Here is a 17,088-nt window from a genome sequence, read left to right on the forward strand (position 1 = left end):
TGACGCCCAAGCCCATATAACCTAACCCAACCATTGTATACCTTGGTCCATCCTAAAACCCATCTTTCATGCTGTCTCCAAGATTGCCGTCGACAGTTTGACAATACCTAGCTGCATTGGCCCGTCTGCCCGCAGTTTAGGCGCCAGCCTCCCTAACTCTTCTCCAAGATGGCGCTATCATGGCTATCCTACTCATGCATAGCCATACTCCTCGCAACCGTATACATCAGAAAACGACTCAGCGTCCGCACATCCCAACTCGAGCGCGATGCAGAAGCCGAGAAACCTGGCCGTCTCAGACTCGACGATGGCCTAACAGCGTCCGGACGGCAACTGAAAGCCAAGCTTGTCGCAGCCATTCCACACATTATCATCACGCCAGACAAGGCAAAGGAATTCGAAGAGTCAATGAACGCGTACTGGGACCAGAAAGCGTGTGAGGTGCCACCCGCATGCGTCGTGCGACCCCGCAATGTGTGGGAGCTAGCGCAAGCGGTCAAGATTCTCAAACGCGAGTTCGATTTGAGGGTTGAGCGAGCGAAGGAAACGGGAGAAGAGGTGGAATCGATATTTGCTATTCGGGGTGGAGGTCATTCTGCTGTTGCTGGTGCGTCGAGCATCAGAGGTGGGGTGCTTATAGACTTGTCGCTTTTTAAACAAGTCGTTCCTGCACAGGACGGGCGGAGCGTGGTCATTGGCGCTGGCTGCAAGTGGATTGATGTATACTCAGAACTCGAAAAAGAGGGTCTCGCGGTCGCTGGCGGTAGAAACTCTGCTGTTGGTGTGTCTGGCCTCACGCTCGGCGGTGGTCTCTCGTTCTTCTCGCCGCAATACGGGTTCGTGTGCAGCAACGTCCTTGAATACGAGGTCGTTTTGGCAGATGGAAGGATCGTAACTGCCTCGGAGTACGATAAACCTGATCTTTGGCGTGCACTCAAAGGCGGAGGAAACAACTTCGGCGTCGTGACAAGCTTCACAGTCCGCAGTTTCGCCGCGAAAAACGTGTGGAGCGGGTTCATTTATCTCCTCTCATGGAAAGCCCCAAGTGTGCTCACAGCATTCCATGACACTGTCTCGAAAACACTGGCCGGTGAGCTAGACCAACGCTTCGACCCCTACGCCGCGGGCCCGTTGGCATGCTTCACGTACCTCCAATCCGTTGGCATCCAAGCAATCTCTGTGCACCTCGTTCACACCGCGCCAGACACGAAAGAAAGAGGCTGGCCGGAATGTTGGCGTAGCTCTGGGTTCCATAAGATTGGGCGTGTGTGGAGTACGTTCAAGATTCGCAGTCTAGTTGGTGCGACAGATGAACTCAGTGTTTTGAACCCGCCGGGACGACGACAAGAGTTTGCGACTACGACGATCAAGAACGATAAGCAGACTTTGGAGGCGGCACATAAAGCATATCGTGATGCGATACCGAAGATCAAGAAACATGGCATCAAGGGCATGAATTGGACGCTTGTCCTCCAGCCGTGTTTACCTTCTTGGGCGCGGAAGGGCGATGCGAATCCTTTGGGCCTTGACGTAGGATCTGATGAGCCGCTTGTTAATGTACAATTTACAGTGAACTGGGCGTTGGAACAGCATGATGAGGTGGTGAGGACTATCACGAGAGAGGCGATCGAGCAGATTGATGCTTTTGCCACTGAGCATGGGACGAGTCATCGATATCGCTATCTGAACTACTGTGCTGCGTGGCAAAAGCCTTTCGAGAGCTACGGAGAGGAGAATTTGACATTCTTGAAGGGTGTTAGTGGAGACGTTGATCCCGAGGGTTTGTTCCAGCGTGGTTGTGGAGGTGGTTTCAAGTTAGGGTAGTGACATGATCTCGCCTCATCGTCATGTATTGTGGGAAGTCGGCAACTGGTTGAGAACAATATAAAAGTACTACACGTGCTACAACGGCCGTCGGAAAAAGTCATCATCTGTCATCGACCCTCGTATACTCGTCAACGCCGTCCGCTCTAGGAACACTTCCTCTGAGCCGCTCATGCCACCCCATCCCCACATTATACATGTCTGAAACGCCATAACACCTCTATTGCAATCGGACTCTCGCTACGCACTCAAACAACTCAACTAGTCAAGGCCGGCGGCGATCGCGGCAAGCGCCCAGTCCATGAAACCGGCGTTGGTGTCAAGGATGTTGGTGTTGAACTCGGGCAGAGTGGGGTAGAAGTTGGTGCTGTACCCGAACTCCATGGTGAAGCCGTGAATCTTGTTCGCACCAGACTTGGCGTATGTGCGGCTAGCGGCGTAGTCGTCTGAAGCACCAGAGGTAGCGTAGAGGCCGACAGACTGCATGGATGTGTAGTCACGGCCACCGACTGCTCGCATCGCAGCCGCCGTCTTGGCAGCAACGTTCTTGATGTTTGTCGCATCAGCCGAGGGAATGTACTCCTTGTACGTGGAGTCTCCAAGACGACCTCTCTTTCCATCATACGCGCTGTTGAGGAAGTTCATGGTGGTGCTGGTGCTCTGAAGCTCATCGTCACCCCAGTTGTACAGGATGTCGCCGGTAGCGGAGTGAATGTCCATGAACCACCTGATCTTCGGGAATGAGTCGTAGACGCTGACGTGGTTCTTGGTCTCAGACTCTGATGCAGCAGCTGAACCGTAAAAGGCCTCTGAGCTTGGCGAGGTGGATGCAGGGGATGTGGAGGGGTCGAAGTACTTCTTGAAGTTCCAGAGGAAGTCAAAGTTGCGGTTGATGTCTACACCGACGGAGGCACCGCTAGTGCCGGACCGCGTGTTGCGGTTCTTGCGCCATAGTGATCCGGAAGACTGGTCGTATGCAACACCGTCTGGGTTGACGAGTGGGAAGAAGACGATACCGGCGGCAAGGACGCTCTTGACTTGAGCATTGGTGTATGATTTGCTACCGTACTTCAGACCGCTTCCAGCCTTGTTCGCGGCGAGGAGATCTGAGATCCAGTAGATGAGCTGATCAGGGCCTCCGCGTTCGCGTGCGTGCATTCCAGCGGAGAGATAGAGGCGGTACTTGGACTTGTCTGTGCCGGCGCCAACGTATCCGGCGGTTTGGGTAGCGCCATTGAAGGTCTTGTATGGCAGAGTGACGGTGCTGATACCGTATCCGTTGACGAGTCCCTTGATGGCAGAGTTGATCTCGGTGGGATTCATGATGCTGCTCATGGTCGATCCCGTAGCCTTGGTGCCAAGACCAGACGGTGTGACAGAACCGCCCGACCAACGGTCGCCAGTGCCGATCGGTGCGGTGGCAGCCCTCTTGCTGAGGTCACGACGGTGTAGGCTGATCTCTGCATGGTTCTCGTACTCTTTGGAAAGGTACGCGATTTGGTCCTCGGTCAGCAGGGCGTGGAGCTCGAAATGACCTTCTTTCGATGGCACCGCCTTGGGTCTGCAGCCAAGATCGTATGTGCCATTGTTGACGATGTCGAGAAAGTGTGCTGGAGAAGGTGCGTTGAAATGAACAGGCAGAAGGCTACCGAGTACGGTAGTGCTCTGGAGTATCAGAGCTGCGGCAAGCGCGTACTTCATCTTGAGTCTGCTTGGGGTGAAGAATATGGGGAACGTTAGAATGAAGTTGCCGGTGCTCTTCAGTATGTCGTGAAACAACGTTGTTTTTATACATCCCTTCCATTTTGGTGTAACGATCGACCTTCTCCTAATGGTCGGCAGGTGATACTCTAGCATAAACGTGTCGGAGGTGCCATGGTGTCGCCTGCCGCTGATTGGCCGACTTCGCGAATTACGCCGGGCGCTAACTTGATCTCCTTCTGCTTTCGTCCTGTCTCCGCTGAAACTCCAGATGCACCTGCCCGGGAGGATCAAGTAGATCCAGAGATGCATGGGCAATGAGAGGACCTGCCCTGGGTGATGTGCAGCACTAGATAAGATAGATTAACTGGCCCTGAAAAGCAAGCCCTTTGGGGCAAAGTTTAAAGCTGGCTGGCCGGACGCTATCGTGAAGCGGTGATTTCCATCTCGGCATTCCAGGGGAAGCAGGTGGCAGGTCAAGACGGCTTCACCGAGGTCGCGTCTGGCCGTGGAAGTGACGCTGGGTGGTTATCCTGGGTTGCGACACACTGGGTGGCGTCGGTCAATGACGGGTGTGCACTCGCACAGCACAACAACGGGGTATGGCGCCATCGTCGGAGTCCGAACACTGAATGCTGAGGAAGGTTGCAACTCACAAACGTGCGACTTGCGGATACTCAAGCCTCGGTGGTGGCAGGCGAAAGATGCGGGTACCCGCCGCCAAGAGGGCCACGTGCCTGAACCTGAGCAAGGGCAAATTGTCCGGCCGCTAGGTACGTCACCGTCACGCCAAACAGCTCAACATGCTACATGCGACACACGACATGCGTGACAGACTCTCCCATCTGCAGATATCGGTCGATTGATGAAGAACGCTGTACGACACGCCTGTGGCCCTGGTATGCTTTTTCCGCGTGTTGGCAAAAAGCAGCTCCGCCGGGGACAATCACACTTCCGCCACCCTATCATGCTTCAAGAATCGAAGGATGCGCCATCAGCCGGAACGCCCCGCCTCTCCATGTCGAACACGATCTCGTGTGTGAATCGCGTGTTGCTGATTACCAGCACAACTTCTGCGTTATCCCCACGCCACTCACGCGTGCATTTGTCACAGATCAGACCGCATCAATCATGGGAGTAAGCGAATGGCGGTGATCAAGCAACGATGCGACTTCAATACACACGCGACGAACGCGCGACTTAGGAGGATTAGCTGACACGAAGCCGCTCATCAATTCAGCTATACCTAGGTAGCTAATCAGATCCTTTCTAGGTACCGTTGGCCGGTTGGTGATACTCCACTCCGTCGATCGTCGTGGTCAACGTTCCGTTTGCTTCGAGTATGTTCTTCATCACATCGATTCTCAAATGAAACCCGTCCGGGCCAGTCTTCTTGCTTCCAGTCGCAGATCCCGTCTGCGAGATGTCAGAGTACCAATCAAGCTTCTGGTCCCACACATTCGGAGTCGAAACCGTCAGCTCAACGTCCTCCCAGCCGTTGATGATGTGCTCGCCATCATTGCAGAAGTTGGTGTAGTTGGCAGCGACACGCTTGATGGAGTCTCCTTGTGGATGTGCCGTGTCTCCGATGAGCTCCACTTTCGCAAAGCCAGAGATGCTTCCATGGAGTGTATAGTTGCCTGGCTTCAGTGTAGGTTGCGAAGGAATCTTGGCTCCTGATGGGAACGGCGTCGCCCACGGTATGCGACCAGGCACCTTGTAAACTGTGGCTGCACGCGTAGGCTTGCGATCGGTCATTTGGGCGAGCATGACACGATACTCACGCCCACCTGGGGCAGTGGAAGTTGGACACTGCAGCGGATTGATGCCACCACAGGCTGGCGAAGTCACAATGGCCTGCCAGTACACAATACGCGTGCTGTCCAAAGAGAAAGCCGGGTCCGCTCGGCCGTTCCAGTTCGGATCGTCAAAGCCTCCTTCGCTACCATCGCCTTCTCCGTTGACCTGCTGCCCGTAGTACGACTCACGATCCCCATAACGATCTATTAAGATTGGTTGGAAGAAGCGACGTGGGCCATTGTTGCGTGTAGATGCGGCTACAGCAACGGCAACGATGTCGATAAGAGGCGGAATACCTCGCATACCCGACATCCACATCTGGCGCTTGCTAGCACGCGTATCCTGAGTGACGAACCACTGGTTATCGGCAGAGAAAGCAATAGGATCAGCGTAATCAGGGTGACTGGTCAGGCGGCGAACAACCCCAGTCTCGATGTGAACCGCATACAGATCGATATTTGTCGACTCGGTCGGCGCACCGATGTAGAGTATCTCGTCGCCGGAACCACTGAAACCCCGCAGTTCGCCAATTGTGATTGAGTCGGGGTGAAGCTTCAACTCCTCGCCATCAGCCGTTATGAAAGCTCCGCGCTTTGGATCCACGAGCAGGTCGACATCAACCAGGTCATAGCGAGGCGCACCAGGGCCCGACCCTGAGGGCCTCGCATTGAACTCCAGACGCCCGAAGTAGGAATACTGCCCAGCGTCATTGGTGAACGAACTCCAACCAATATGGACATCGTCAGGGTGCATACGCAGCTCACGCGGACTGCCACCTGACCAATGAATCGGATAGATGTGGATATTGTCAGGCTTGCATTCATCGCTAGCCAACTGCTCTCCAATGCAGTCGAGGATGTTGTGGCCCCAGATTGCTTTGTCGCCGCTTCTGAAGACATGGGGATAGTCTCTTTGTGGATCCAGTTCTCTTGCGTTCTCAGCCGGTACCCCACAAGTTAGGCACTTCCACGAGTCGCCATTGCTGAAGTTTGAGCTATCAGCTTTGATGAGGATGAGCTGGACTCCATCGTAGATGCTCGCCGGGTCGGGGGCCGCGGGAGCTCCAACGAAGGTTACCGTGACGATGACGTTCCGGCCGTCTGGAGTGAAGTCTCCAGCTTGAAACTTCTCGGTGAGCTCTCTTGCGATGCACCCGGTCTGATTTGGACATGCGCCAGGGTCTTGGCTTGGAGAAACTGGGGGTAAAGGTAGTTCGACGATGTCAAATCTTTCGGGCTTTGGAGGCTTCGGAATGTCTAGCGGGGTGTTGAGCACAGCTTGTTGATCGTCGTTACTGGCTAGCAGCTGGTGACTGCTTTGATACGGCAGGAGGGCGCTTGCGCCAAGAGCAGCTGCAGCTGTGTATAAGTGCAGCAATACCATTCTGTAAGCAGTCGTCTTGGCCATGGTAACGGCTCGGGCAGATTGAAAGCATAAGGTGGGTCTTGCAGCAGTTGTTTTATAGATGATGCAGAGTGAAGCTTGCGGTAGCGCACCTCAATACGCCGGATACGCGATACGCGTACTGTGAGCTTTGACCCCGCCACCTTTCTATAGGCCGCGCGTGCCCAGGTGGCCTCCGACCGCAACACCACGCCATGCACCAACAGATCTGAAGAGGTGCTCGGGAGTCTACTTTTACACAAAACAAAGAGTTCTAGGTTGTTTTAAGGTGATGTAGTTCTCTGGGTTATCCGCGTAGAGCTGCGCAGAACTGCGCAGAACGAGGCCGACGCGACGGAGCACGCAAAGTAATCTGCATGGACCTCATGTTCGCGAGCGCGGCAACCTCTGCAAATCCAGCCATGGGGAGGATCGAGGTGTTGTAGTAGATTCGCTCCTGGGATCCAAAGCACAACATCCTTTCCCCTCGTCATCCTAGTTGGACGCAAAGATACCGACATCCCTAGGAGACTTGTATGGCTTGAGCTTCAAATCATCGTCCGTACCAGCTTCCGGTCGCAGTACTCTTGCATCCAAGAACTGGACTATGAACTTGTCAACTTCGCAGTCACGCATGGTCTTCAGATTAGGCTCATGCTCTCGGTAGTATTCCAAATATACCGCTGCGTATGCGATTGTAGCGCTGTTTGCTTTGGGGGTAAGCTTCCGTAAAGACGCCAGCTTAACTGCCCAAAGCTCATTGGCGTCGACCCGATCCTGTCAGATACTCCAGGACTGGTTGGCAGCTGCGGTGTCGTGTTCCGGCAAAAGCTGCTTCTTGTGTCCGATAGCGACGTCTCTAACTGCATGGTTCAATAAGAACCATTCAAGCTCCGTCTTGTTCAGCTGCTTTGTCTCGTACAGGCTCAATACGCCCTATTACAAAAAGCGGTTAGCACAAATTGGAAGATTGACGTAGACAGGAAAGTCGGAGAGCTCACCCTGACATCGCGCCATCGATTCTCGGCTTCCTTCTCAGCTGCAAAGACTGTCGCGTTCGGCAGCCATACTATGTCTGGCTGGCGAACTAGCATCCCCGTGTACGTCCGATATAGCGGCTTCTGTTCCTTTGACCAGGAGACATACACCGGCTTCCGAACGTCTGGTCCATCCGATGCCTTCTCTTTCTTGCCGTGCTTTTTGGTCAGATAACCGACTTGTATACCCGTCAGCGCGATTTGACGAAGCTTCTGCTCCGGCTTATGGAGTGGTCACTGATGTCGACTTCGTCGTCTTGCGCCTCTTGGGTGGTGATTAGCCGTTCCCACAAGCTAAGGAGTTCGGTATTCCGCGGGGTGGTGTCCATTGTTGTGCCTCGCGACGTGTAAGAGAAATTTCCCGCGTTGTATGAAGCTACCGCTTCCCAGACATCCTCCAGTCGCGCGATGTGACCGTCAAGTGAGGTATAGAATTTCTCTCTCTGGTTGGCTTTCCTGCTAGTGGGGTCTTCATACTTATCCCAGAACTGTCTGGCGTGCGTGATGGCGGCTATGGCGGATTTGACATCGTCATCGGGAATGCCGTCTCCATGGGGCCAGTCTTCGTCCTCAGCTGGAGGGGCTGGGGGCCCAGGGCGCTCGTATATTTCTACCATCGTTGGGAGTCTGGATGCGGGAGGATGGAAGAAAGAGTGAAGGTGCTGAAGGTCCAGCGTTGGTCGATATGCCCGCAAACCCAATCGGGGTAAAGGACGTGCACGCGCCCTGTTGGGGCAGTCCACGCTAGCCCGGGGTCACCAGAGCCCACCTGGGCGCAGCAATTGCAGTGATCATTTGGACTGGGCGGCACCAACCTCGAGTGCTGCAGGAGATGATCCCTCGATCCGGGCGCCCAGTCATAAGAAAGCCGCGATGGGCCTCAATACTATCGCGGCAAGCAATTCGTTGGGATATGGAACAGTGTCTGCGCAGTAGGCATGAGCTGTCATGTTGAAAGACGTATCACGTTACAAGCACAAAAGTAGGATAATCATCATGATACTGATTTAGCTATGGACGCAAGAGAAAACACGGTCATTAGCTGCAATGACCGAGCCGAGAAAGAGACAAGAGCTGCAGCTGCAGACGTGAAGAGAAGTAGCTTATTTGGACTGAGAGTGTGAGCGGAATTCATCATGTTATGTAGGGGAGAAACTTACAGCGTGAGACCAGAAGTGGTCGAAGTAGACCTTGGAAGGATACTCTGCCTTGAGCTCGGCAGGTACAGCTAGCCGATATGGCATTCCCGCCTTGTTGTTGTCCTTGAAGCGACCTGGCAAGTTCGCAGCTTTGCCGTCGGTCTTGCGCACAAGCTCCCAAAGCTGAGCAGCTCGCTCCCGTAGTCTAAGCTTGAGTTCCTCCGAAGGGGGGGAGGAGAGCAGGAACACAGCTTCGTGGAAAGCTTCGGCACGTGTAAGCTTGTCGGAGAGTGGCGCGGGAGGCCGAGAGGTCGTGGCAGAAGCAGCTGAGCTTGGTTCTCCAACAAGCCGCCGAAGCGGTTGCAGCTTGTTATCCCACTTGGCTCCGCGGAGGAAGCCCTGCCAGAAGTAGGCTCGTCGGTGACCTGCAGCGACTTGTTGCGCAGCCTGGGAGATGGCGGCAGCCTCGATCGAGAGGTCAAGCTTGGCCTGGAGCTCGCCGCGCATTCTGTAAGACGAAGTTAGTACAAGTGTCATGTACGATATGACAGCCCTCTCTTGCGCACACGCGCTACTAAGCGCAGCACGTCGACTTGCCGAAAGCTCCACGTGCCCCTCGGCAGCTTCCTTGAATCGAAGCTTTGCCTCTCTCTCCAACTCCAGCTCAAGAGTTATCTGCTCGACCTGGGCATGCAGAGCTCGGTTCTTCTCAAGGTGAAGAACTGCCTCGAGGAGCTCGAACGAAAACTCAGCTTGAGCTTCCTGATGCCGCTTGAGAAATGCGGTAAACGTCCGCTGCAAGGTCTTGTATGCGACCCGGTTTTGGTCGTTGATGTCCAGGAGCTTTGTCACCAGAGTCACCGCTCGCTCATCCGTCGTCAGGAATTCCAGGAGCTCTCCGTCATCCATCTCACGTGTCATACCTATCAGCTCAATGGTGTCTGTGACCTCGACAGCTTCCTTACGCGCGGCAGCTGCGTCCAGATCGCGGAGACGCTCTGAAGCTTCAAGCTCAAATGGTGAGTTGGTCATGATGTTTGATGGTGGCTGAAGCTCGATCTGCCCGCCATTAGGCTGAATCGTGACCTGGGCATGTTAGTAGATAAGATGTTCAGTGGCGACCACGTTCTACTTACGACGGTGGAGTTTGGATTGGCACCCTTGTCCGGAAGCTCGAACTTGATGCGCGTGTCGGGTGCAGCCAAGCTGGAGAATGGTGCCAGCGTTTCCATGGTATCAGGGGAGCTTTGAAGCTGCTCGATGAGCTTATTGAGCCCAAGCAGTGCTTCCACTGCCTTCTGATGCATCGGTCTCTCGGATATAGCGAGTCGCTTTGCTCGGTTGGGCATCTTGTATGGGGAGAAAGCGAAACAGGTGCACTGCCGTCTACGTTGGTATAAAAGCTGACGTTCACAACATTATGAGGTAATGTAGGCTTCTAGAGGGCAGATGCCCAGTCTTTTTCTTGTATGAGGTGTGGCCATTGCGCTTTGGTGAAATGCGAGGCCTTGGCTATGCCCGCATGTAAGTTATTAGTTTTGCTTGTGACTGTTCGTGCTGCTGACAAAAGCCTAGTACAGCTCAGCTTCTGTATACGCGACGCGTTCGCCATACGCAACAGCTTCGCCATACGCAACAGCTTCGCCATACGCAACAGCTTCCCCATACGCAACAGCTTCCCCATACGCAACAGCTTCCCCATACGCAACAGCTTCATCTTTTGCAACAGCTCCTCCGTTACAAACTGCTTTCGTAGCTCCTCCACTACAAACTACTTTCGAAGCTCCTCGTCCTTTCGCCCCACCTTTTACAGCTTCGCCCTCTACAGCTACATCGGTCGCAGCTTTTGGCGCGAAGTCGGCGCCTTTTGCAGCCCCTGCTACCCCGGCAGCAGCTCCAACGTCAGCTTCGGGGATAACTCTTGGAACAGCTTCTCAGGCAGCCCGTCCAAAGACTCCGGTCCAGCTACCCGCCGAGAAGCCTTCACTCTCGCATGAGCTTCGGACTCCGTCCGATAATGACGTTGCTGCTTTCGCAGCAGATGACGAAGATGCTGCAGTGGAGCAACAAGCTACCCTGTCATCCCTAGAGGGGAGAGCTACAAGCCAAGGTGCGGGTGCTTGCGAGAGGCTCGAAGCTAGTATGTATCACCCCGACGTCCGCGAAAGATCTAGACTGACTTGTTAATAGTAGCCGCCCCTCAAGCTGACCGACCTCGAAAAGCCCGTCGATGTGCGAAGCCAGTTCGAAAAGCCCCGATAGCTTCCACTCCACCGAGCTCGTTCTCTCCTACGCAGCTCAGCAAGCTCACCACAACAAGGCCGCACCTACAAGTGCTGAGCTCGACGAGCAAGACGGAGAGAACAGCGAAGTGGACAACGACGGCGCGTTTGTTGCGGTTTCGCGAGCTGGCCGTATGAAGCAGGTGCCCACGAACGGTCAGCTGATCTTCCTTACCGGGTTTGGCTTCCAAGCTTATCAGATGGCAAAAGCATGTGGCAGAAGCTGGACGTCTCGTCCCCAGAATTACGCAAAGAGCTGAAGACGGGCTTCGAGGCAATAACTAAAGCCAAAACAGCTACGCTGTATGCAAGCTTTTTGCTTCCAGCAAACATACAGGCGCACCTACGCCGATGGAAGTCAATGCACTATGCCTATGCGACAGTATACTGATGTGGATGCAGGCCTTCTCCATGCCCTGATAGCGAAGTCGGGAGAGCTGTTCCCCAAGAACCACGACGCTTGTGAATGGTGCGTCAAAGAGCGGCACATGTGCGCCAGTATCTGTGCAGGTCCGAAGGCGAGCTGCCTTTTGTAGGCTTCCTGCCTTTGGGTCCAAGCTTGCGGGAGGGCCTTGACCCAAACGACATCGGGGTGTTAACGAACTTCGTGACTATCTCTTGCCAGCTTCATGGTTACTTACCAGCTCCAATAGTAATTCTTGCTAGTTCGAGCTACAAACTAATGACACCTTCCAGTGCAATCCTATGTGCCTGCTTGTACCTTGCAGTCTCCATACCGATCATTACCTTGTGTCATTTCGTTTGCGTCGCTGGTTATACCGTATCGGGGAAGTTAGGGATGTCTACTGCGACTTTCGACTCATCAGAGGTGCCTAGCAGAGTAATAATTTGACACGCAAGAGTTGGAAGCTCGCCACTTGATGAAACGTTCCCTTGTGGTGGTGTTGGCGGTGACTCAGAGGAGCAATGAGGCGAACCGCTCTTTCGGGTGGCGTTGCGCCCTTCTGCTGACTCGAACGTCGCAACAGTACCGTTCAGTTTCCAGGCGTAAATGTCGCGCACCAATCGTAGTCGTTTATCGACACCGCGTCTTCGCTCGTCTGGAACCGCGGGAGCGTGAGTGACTGGCTATTCGGAACATGGCCATCGCAGATCCTGTAATAGGATCGCATCCATGGGTCGGAATCCGGCACAGGCTTGGAAAGATGAGGGCATGTTGTGACTCAGAAGAGCGGGTGTCTCTCGAGATACATATAAAGAGACTCGTGTCGGCTAACTTCGCATAAAGAATCGACCACCTGGAATCAACACCGCCACAAAGACTTCGCTTCTCCAAGCTAGAGCAGCAACCCAATCGAAAGGCCGACCTCAACTACTGCGGCCCAACTCTTCATCTGGTCACCAATCACCAACCCACACTTTACCGCGTCATCTCAATGTCTACCACCACCAACAAGGCCGAACAAGCCGTCTCTTACGCCGCCTTGATCCTCGCCGACGAAGGCATCGCTATCACCCCGGAAAAGCTGCAAGCACTACTCAAGGCCGCCCGCATCGAGGACGTCGAGCCCATCTGGACCTCACTCTTTAGCAACGCTTTCAAGGACAAGAACGTCAAGGAACTCATCCTCACTGCGACCACGGCCACACCAGCCGGTCGTGGTAATTATTCTGATATCAAGGACGATGAAAAGACAACTGCAGAGGATGGAGATGACGGGAAGGACGGAGAGGAGGGTATCGATATCGACGCGGACTCAGACGACGGGTCTGCATTTGGGGATCTGTTCGGCTAGGCAGCCAGTGGTGATGGGCAGGAGACTACGGCAAGACGGAGAGGAGCAACATCGTCTTGCTGGATGGACTGGGAGGAGTGCGAGAGTTTTGAGATGCTACGTTAGTTGCGCAACAAACAAGAGGATCTTTCTCTCGCAAAAGCTGCTACTCGTCTGGTGTGCGTAACTGATCCTGACGCGCACAACGTGCGATATTCGGCTTGATCCGTACTTTTCAAGCTGAGGTGAATGCGACCTGCTGACACTCCGATGGCTTAACGCCGCAACGTGCATACAAGCTTCGGTCCTGGCCTTGCAGCACTACAACTGTAAGGGTGTAGAGTAATCATGTCGTATCCAAGGGCTGGCGAACGTGGCATTTCACTTGGCCAATATAGCTGGATGATGTGCAGAGACTTGCTAAGCTTCGAGTTTGAATGTGAAGTTACGCGCTTCCCTCTCGAAGTCGGCAATGTGCTCAGGCCTGCTGTTGATCATAGATCCAGCTGATTCATGTTCCGCAATGCCAGGACACCGGAACGAGTAGTAAGCACTCAACTTGAAAGCACTTGGCAACAGCCAGGGAGAATGTTCGGTATATCGATGGCAGGCGGTCAATGCGAATCGTATGTTGTTCGTAAGAGATACGAGTAAGTTGCGTGTTTGAACATTTATCCTAGGCCTTGCTGCAGTGCGACGTGATGTGGTTCTAGAGTCCCCGAGCTACGACCGACCGAATATTAAGCTTTTGATTGCGACAGCTCGCGACCCCTGCTCGATCTGCAGCCATCTGAATCGGAACCCACGCCCAAGGATTTGGTGAGAACCTTGGAACTCTCACCCCGCAAGTACTTGCTGACAGTCAGCTCGGGTCCGTACGTTTGGGTCAAGAAACCCAAAATTGACGGGCCGCTACATCGGCTGTAGAAGGAAGGGTTCTGTGATACAACTGCGCCATGATGAGCTTGCTGGCTTCCAGGGTGATGAGCAAAAGTGTTGTGGCGCGTCGAAGTAGTGCCGGCCTGTGCATAAGATGTGCACGCGATCGAGGAGCGCACTCTGAACCGCTTCGGCGCATTCCGAGACAGCAGGCTAAAGTAACATACGACTGGTAGGTGACATCCGTAGTATTCAAATAAAGCGCACCGGTTGTTTTCTGGATCGGTCGACCTTGAGGTCAAACACGTCGGGTCGCTGATATCCGCCAACTACATCATGGTATTGTTTGCCCTCGATGCAGTCGTCAAGATTCATGTCGGCATACAATATGTCTTCTTGATCTTGCAATGCGGATACATGTTCTTTCTCCGCACCTTTGTAGGTGAAGCTAGGCAACGGCGCGCCGGTAGGATCCAGGAAGAAGGTCGCGGCGCGAGGCATAGCGTGTAGGGTCTCGGCTACCACATCCGCTTGACTTGCACCCTCGATGATCGTCTTGATGGCATCTTCACCAAGATGGCCTGAGCATGCCACACCGAAACATTTTGCTTCAAAGCAATGTGCTGCAGCACGGGTCTTGTTTGCGGCTAAGTTGTCGTAGTTTGTTCCACGCGCAGCGCTTGGACTCGACTGCTCATTGCTATCGTCGGTGGTTTGCTCGGCAGTTTGCGCTGTGTGACGCGAAGTTCTTGTCGGCCATATCGTCGGCCAAGTTGATATATGAATTTGCTCTGCTTGCGCGATCAAAGAGTACCTTGCAAGTGCATTAGTGTTTTCGCCACAGATTAACGCGCCGATACGCCCGTACTGCGTGTTAGCAACACGCAGCCCATAGCCGTCACCGCTACTCCATGTGAGCTTTTCGAAGAAAGTCGGGACCAGCTTTCGATGGTGAACTAGGACTTCGCCTTCGGATCCAATGAAGATGTTCGAATTGTACAGGCAGCCGTTGCTGTGTCGCGACCTTTCGCTGAAGCCGATGCTCACTAGGATGTTGTTTGACCGAGCCGCTTCGCGCAACGCCTCCATTTCATCGCCGTCAGCATAGATAGATTCTTGTACCATACGCTGGAACAGCGAGTGATTTTCAGTAGGGGGCCGTAGCGAGCTCCAGATTGGAAAAGCAGAGATGTAGGTTTCTGGAAAGACCACGAGGTTGGCCTTGTTAGATGCCGCTTGTCTGATGAAGGATAGGGCTTTATCTGTTGTTTTGCGTGCATTGAGAAAGACAGGTGATGCATGACAGGCCGCAACGCGTAAGCTGCTTGCCATGACGGACGGCGTCTTTTGTTTGTGCTCGTGTCTGTGAGTGAAGGAAGAGGACAGTGTTGATGGCAACTAGGCATTCAACCCCGCGCCTGCGGCGTGATTTCCCCGCACCTCTTGGAATTACGCAACCAGTTCATATCGTCCTCACGAGCTTCTGCAAGCTCAACAGTGTTCAATAATTGAGCCTGCTGCATCACTGGAGTGTTCCATGATCTCTGGTCCTCTCTCGGTTCCCGAAGCGGCTGTCACTACGCCAAGAGGGGGCATCGTTTCACGGACAGGTTTTACACAAAGCGTTGCCTTCACGAAGCCCCCTAATTTCGCACACCCAGAAGAGACAGCTTCATCAGCCAAGCCATGGCTGACTTCCTATTGAGAGGCATCGAACGCGATGCTTTGCAGGGAGCGAGCAAGGGAAGACGGAGATGCGACCTAGGCATAATCGGACTTGCCCGGTTCCCTAGCGGATGGTGCTGACACCCACTCTTTCAGCTAGAGCTGTGGCGTAAAATCGATACGCAGCGTTGACTTGGAATGTTCGCTGTCGGTGGATAGAGACCAGATGTGAGCAGGAACCCGTGGCCCGGTGGACGAGAGCCTTGGCCGTTACGCGCTAACCCACTAGCGTATTCAGACTGTAAATTGTCTGGGCCACTGTTCACTCCTTCATCGTTCCTCAGTATCATGTATAATCCACACACGTCTGTTCGCGCGAGAAAAAGTTCTTTCAGTAGGCGGCTAGGGGACGTGTGACTGTGCCGACATTGAAAGACCTGCATTACAGCCCACTGAAGTACAGGCGTAGCTTCGGAGCGGCGATCCGATGCGGTAGCACCGTAGGTACAACATCAATCGCAGGGAGCAGCTAATTTCCTGAGATAACGAGCATTCTTCAGGAAGTCCGGTATGCACATGGCTCGATGCAGCATGTGTGTACGATCGATGTTGTGACCTCGGGACAAGGACAGCAATTAGCCGCCTTGCCACAACGCCCGACCAGAGCACACATGACACATGATCTTGATCATCGTTACGTTGCCGTATTGATGAATTATCTCATTTTGATCTCAATATTTTCCATTTGAGGTTCGTCAGGAAGCAAAAAGTTGTAATAACTCAGTATAGTCGTAATCCTGACGGGGGGATAACGACGTTGGCTGCATCATTTTTTCAGCATTAATCGACCAGAGCATAGCCCGTCGCTATATCGCCATCGGTGACCGATGTAAGGCTTAGTGAAGCAGCGGAATCAAGGCGCTGCTTGCTTTGTCACCAACTCGAGAAGTTGGAAGGCGTTTCAGCCTAGCTCGTGGGATAAGTGACGTTCCAGGTCCGGCAATGTGCCGAGCAACCTGGGAATCCCACGGCAGTGACCGAAGCCACCTTCCACGTTTCGAGCTGGTTCCGGTACCTCAATTTCAGGAACTGTGCAGCCATTATCAATCTACTGACCAATCAAGCTACCGCGACGGCACCGATTGATGCGAAATTCCGCAGTGGGTCACCCGCGTGCCTGGACTGACAATCCTGACATGAACCACATCGGTCCGATGCAGCTTCGGTGCCCTGTGCGTCCAATTCATGCTAAACAACAACCCAGTCGCGACCGCCTCTGGAGCGCTTGGCGACACAGCGGGACGTAGTGGTGCTCCACTTTAGACGTTTTGACAGGATTGTTTATCAGATGAAGGGACTTCACGGCCCTTCTCCGATGACGCAAATGGTTTCGAAACCCAAGTTGGCAAGTAGCGCCATGGAAGTCCAGTTTGGCACAGATGGTGTGCAGGCAAGGGTTAGATGGCATGCAAGATCTTGTGCCCAGAGTGACTTGCATGCCGAATAGGCACAGCTCTGCCCGTCCCATGTCTCCCAGGCTTGACTGAGGAGGTATAAGAGTCTTGGGATCTTCCACTCAACCCATCTTTCACCCAACGTCGATCTTTCCTGCTCTTAGATACCCCAACAGTACTCGCTCAAG

At 53.8% G+C, this 17,088-nt stretch overlaps 7 protein-coding genes across 7 annotated transcripts; 2 read left to right on the top strand and 5 right to left on the bottom strand.

The window, feature by feature from the left end:
* Positions 1-168: 168 nt before the first annotated feature.
* Positions 169-1,824, top strand: J4E85_007412 (uncharacterized protein; the record flags this gene model as incomplete). Its single annotated transcript, XM_051471644.1, has 1 exon — positions 169-1,824. One exon carries the CDS (start codon positions 169-171, stop codon positions 1,822-1,824), a length of 1,656 nt encoding a protein of 551 aa, XP_051324718.1.
* Positions 1,825-2,085: 261 nt separating this feature from the next.
* J4E85_007413 (uncharacterized protein) lies at positions 2,086-3,525 on the bottom strand (the record flags this gene model as incomplete). The annotated part of the gene is made up of 1 exon (XM_051471645.1): positions 2,086-3,525. One exon carries the CDS (start codon positions 3,523-3,525, stop codon positions 2,086-2,088), a length of 1,440 nt encoding a protein of 479 aa, XP_051324719.1.
* Positions 3,526-4,794: 1,269 nt separating this feature from the next.
* Positions 4,795-6,732, bottom strand: J4E85_007414 (uncharacterized protein; the record flags this gene model as incomplete). Its single annotated transcript, XM_051471646.1, has 2 exons — positions 4,795-5,315; positions 5,358-6,732. The coding sequence occupies 2 exons, from the start codon at positions 6,730-6,732 to the stop codon at positions 4,795-4,797; spliced, it is 1,896 nt and encodes a 631-aa protein (XP_051324720.1).
* A 471-nt stretch (positions 6,733-7,203) lies between these two features.
* On the bottom strand, positions 7,204-8,362 carry J4E85_007415 (uncharacterized protein; the record flags this gene model as incomplete). Its single annotated transcript, XM_051471647.1, has 3 exons — positions 7,204-7,485; positions 7,710-7,924; positions 7,984-8,362. 3 exons carry the CDS (start codon positions 8,360-8,362, stop codon positions 7,204-7,206), a joined length of 876 nt encoding a protein of 291 aa, XP_051324721.1.
* Positions 8,363-8,848: 486 nt separating this feature from the next.
* J4E85_007416 (uncharacterized protein) lies at positions 8,849-10,233 on the bottom strand (the record flags this gene model as incomplete). Its single annotated transcript, XM_051471648.1, has 3 exons — positions 8,849-8,857; positions 8,906-9,970; positions 10,021-10,233. The coding sequence occupies 3 exons, from the start codon at positions 10,231-10,233 to the stop codon at positions 8,849-8,851; spliced, it is 1,287 nt and encodes a 428-aa protein (XP_051324722.1).
* A 2,068-nt stretch (positions 10,234-12,301) lies between these two features.
* Positions 12,302-12,923, top strand: J4E85_007417 (uncharacterized protein; the record flags this gene model as incomplete). The annotated part of the gene is made up of 2 exons (XM_051471649.1): positions 12,302-12,345; positions 12,449-12,923. The coding sequence occupies 2 exons, from the start codon at positions 12,302-12,304 to the stop codon at positions 12,921-12,923; spliced, it is 519 nt and encodes a 172-aa protein (XP_051324723.1).
* A 1,110-nt stretch (positions 12,924-14,033) lies between these two features.
* On the bottom strand, positions 14,034-15,113 carry J4E85_007418 (uncharacterized protein; the record flags this gene model as incomplete). Its single annotated transcript, XM_051471650.1, has 1 exon — positions 14,034-15,113. The coding sequence occupies one exon, from the start codon at positions 15,111-15,113 to the stop codon at positions 14,034-14,036; it is 1,080 nt and encodes a 359-aa protein (XP_051324724.1).
* Positions 15,114-17,088: the final 1,975 nt, after the last annotated feature.

This window comes from Alternaria conjuncta, assembly GCF_024043145.1.
Source record: "Alternaria conjuncta strain BMP 0040 chromosome Unknown scaffold_10, whole genome shotgun sequence".
Lineage (NCBI taxonomy): Eukaryota > Fungi > Ascomycota > Dothideomycetes > Pleosporales > Pleosporaceae > Alternaria > Alternaria conjuncta.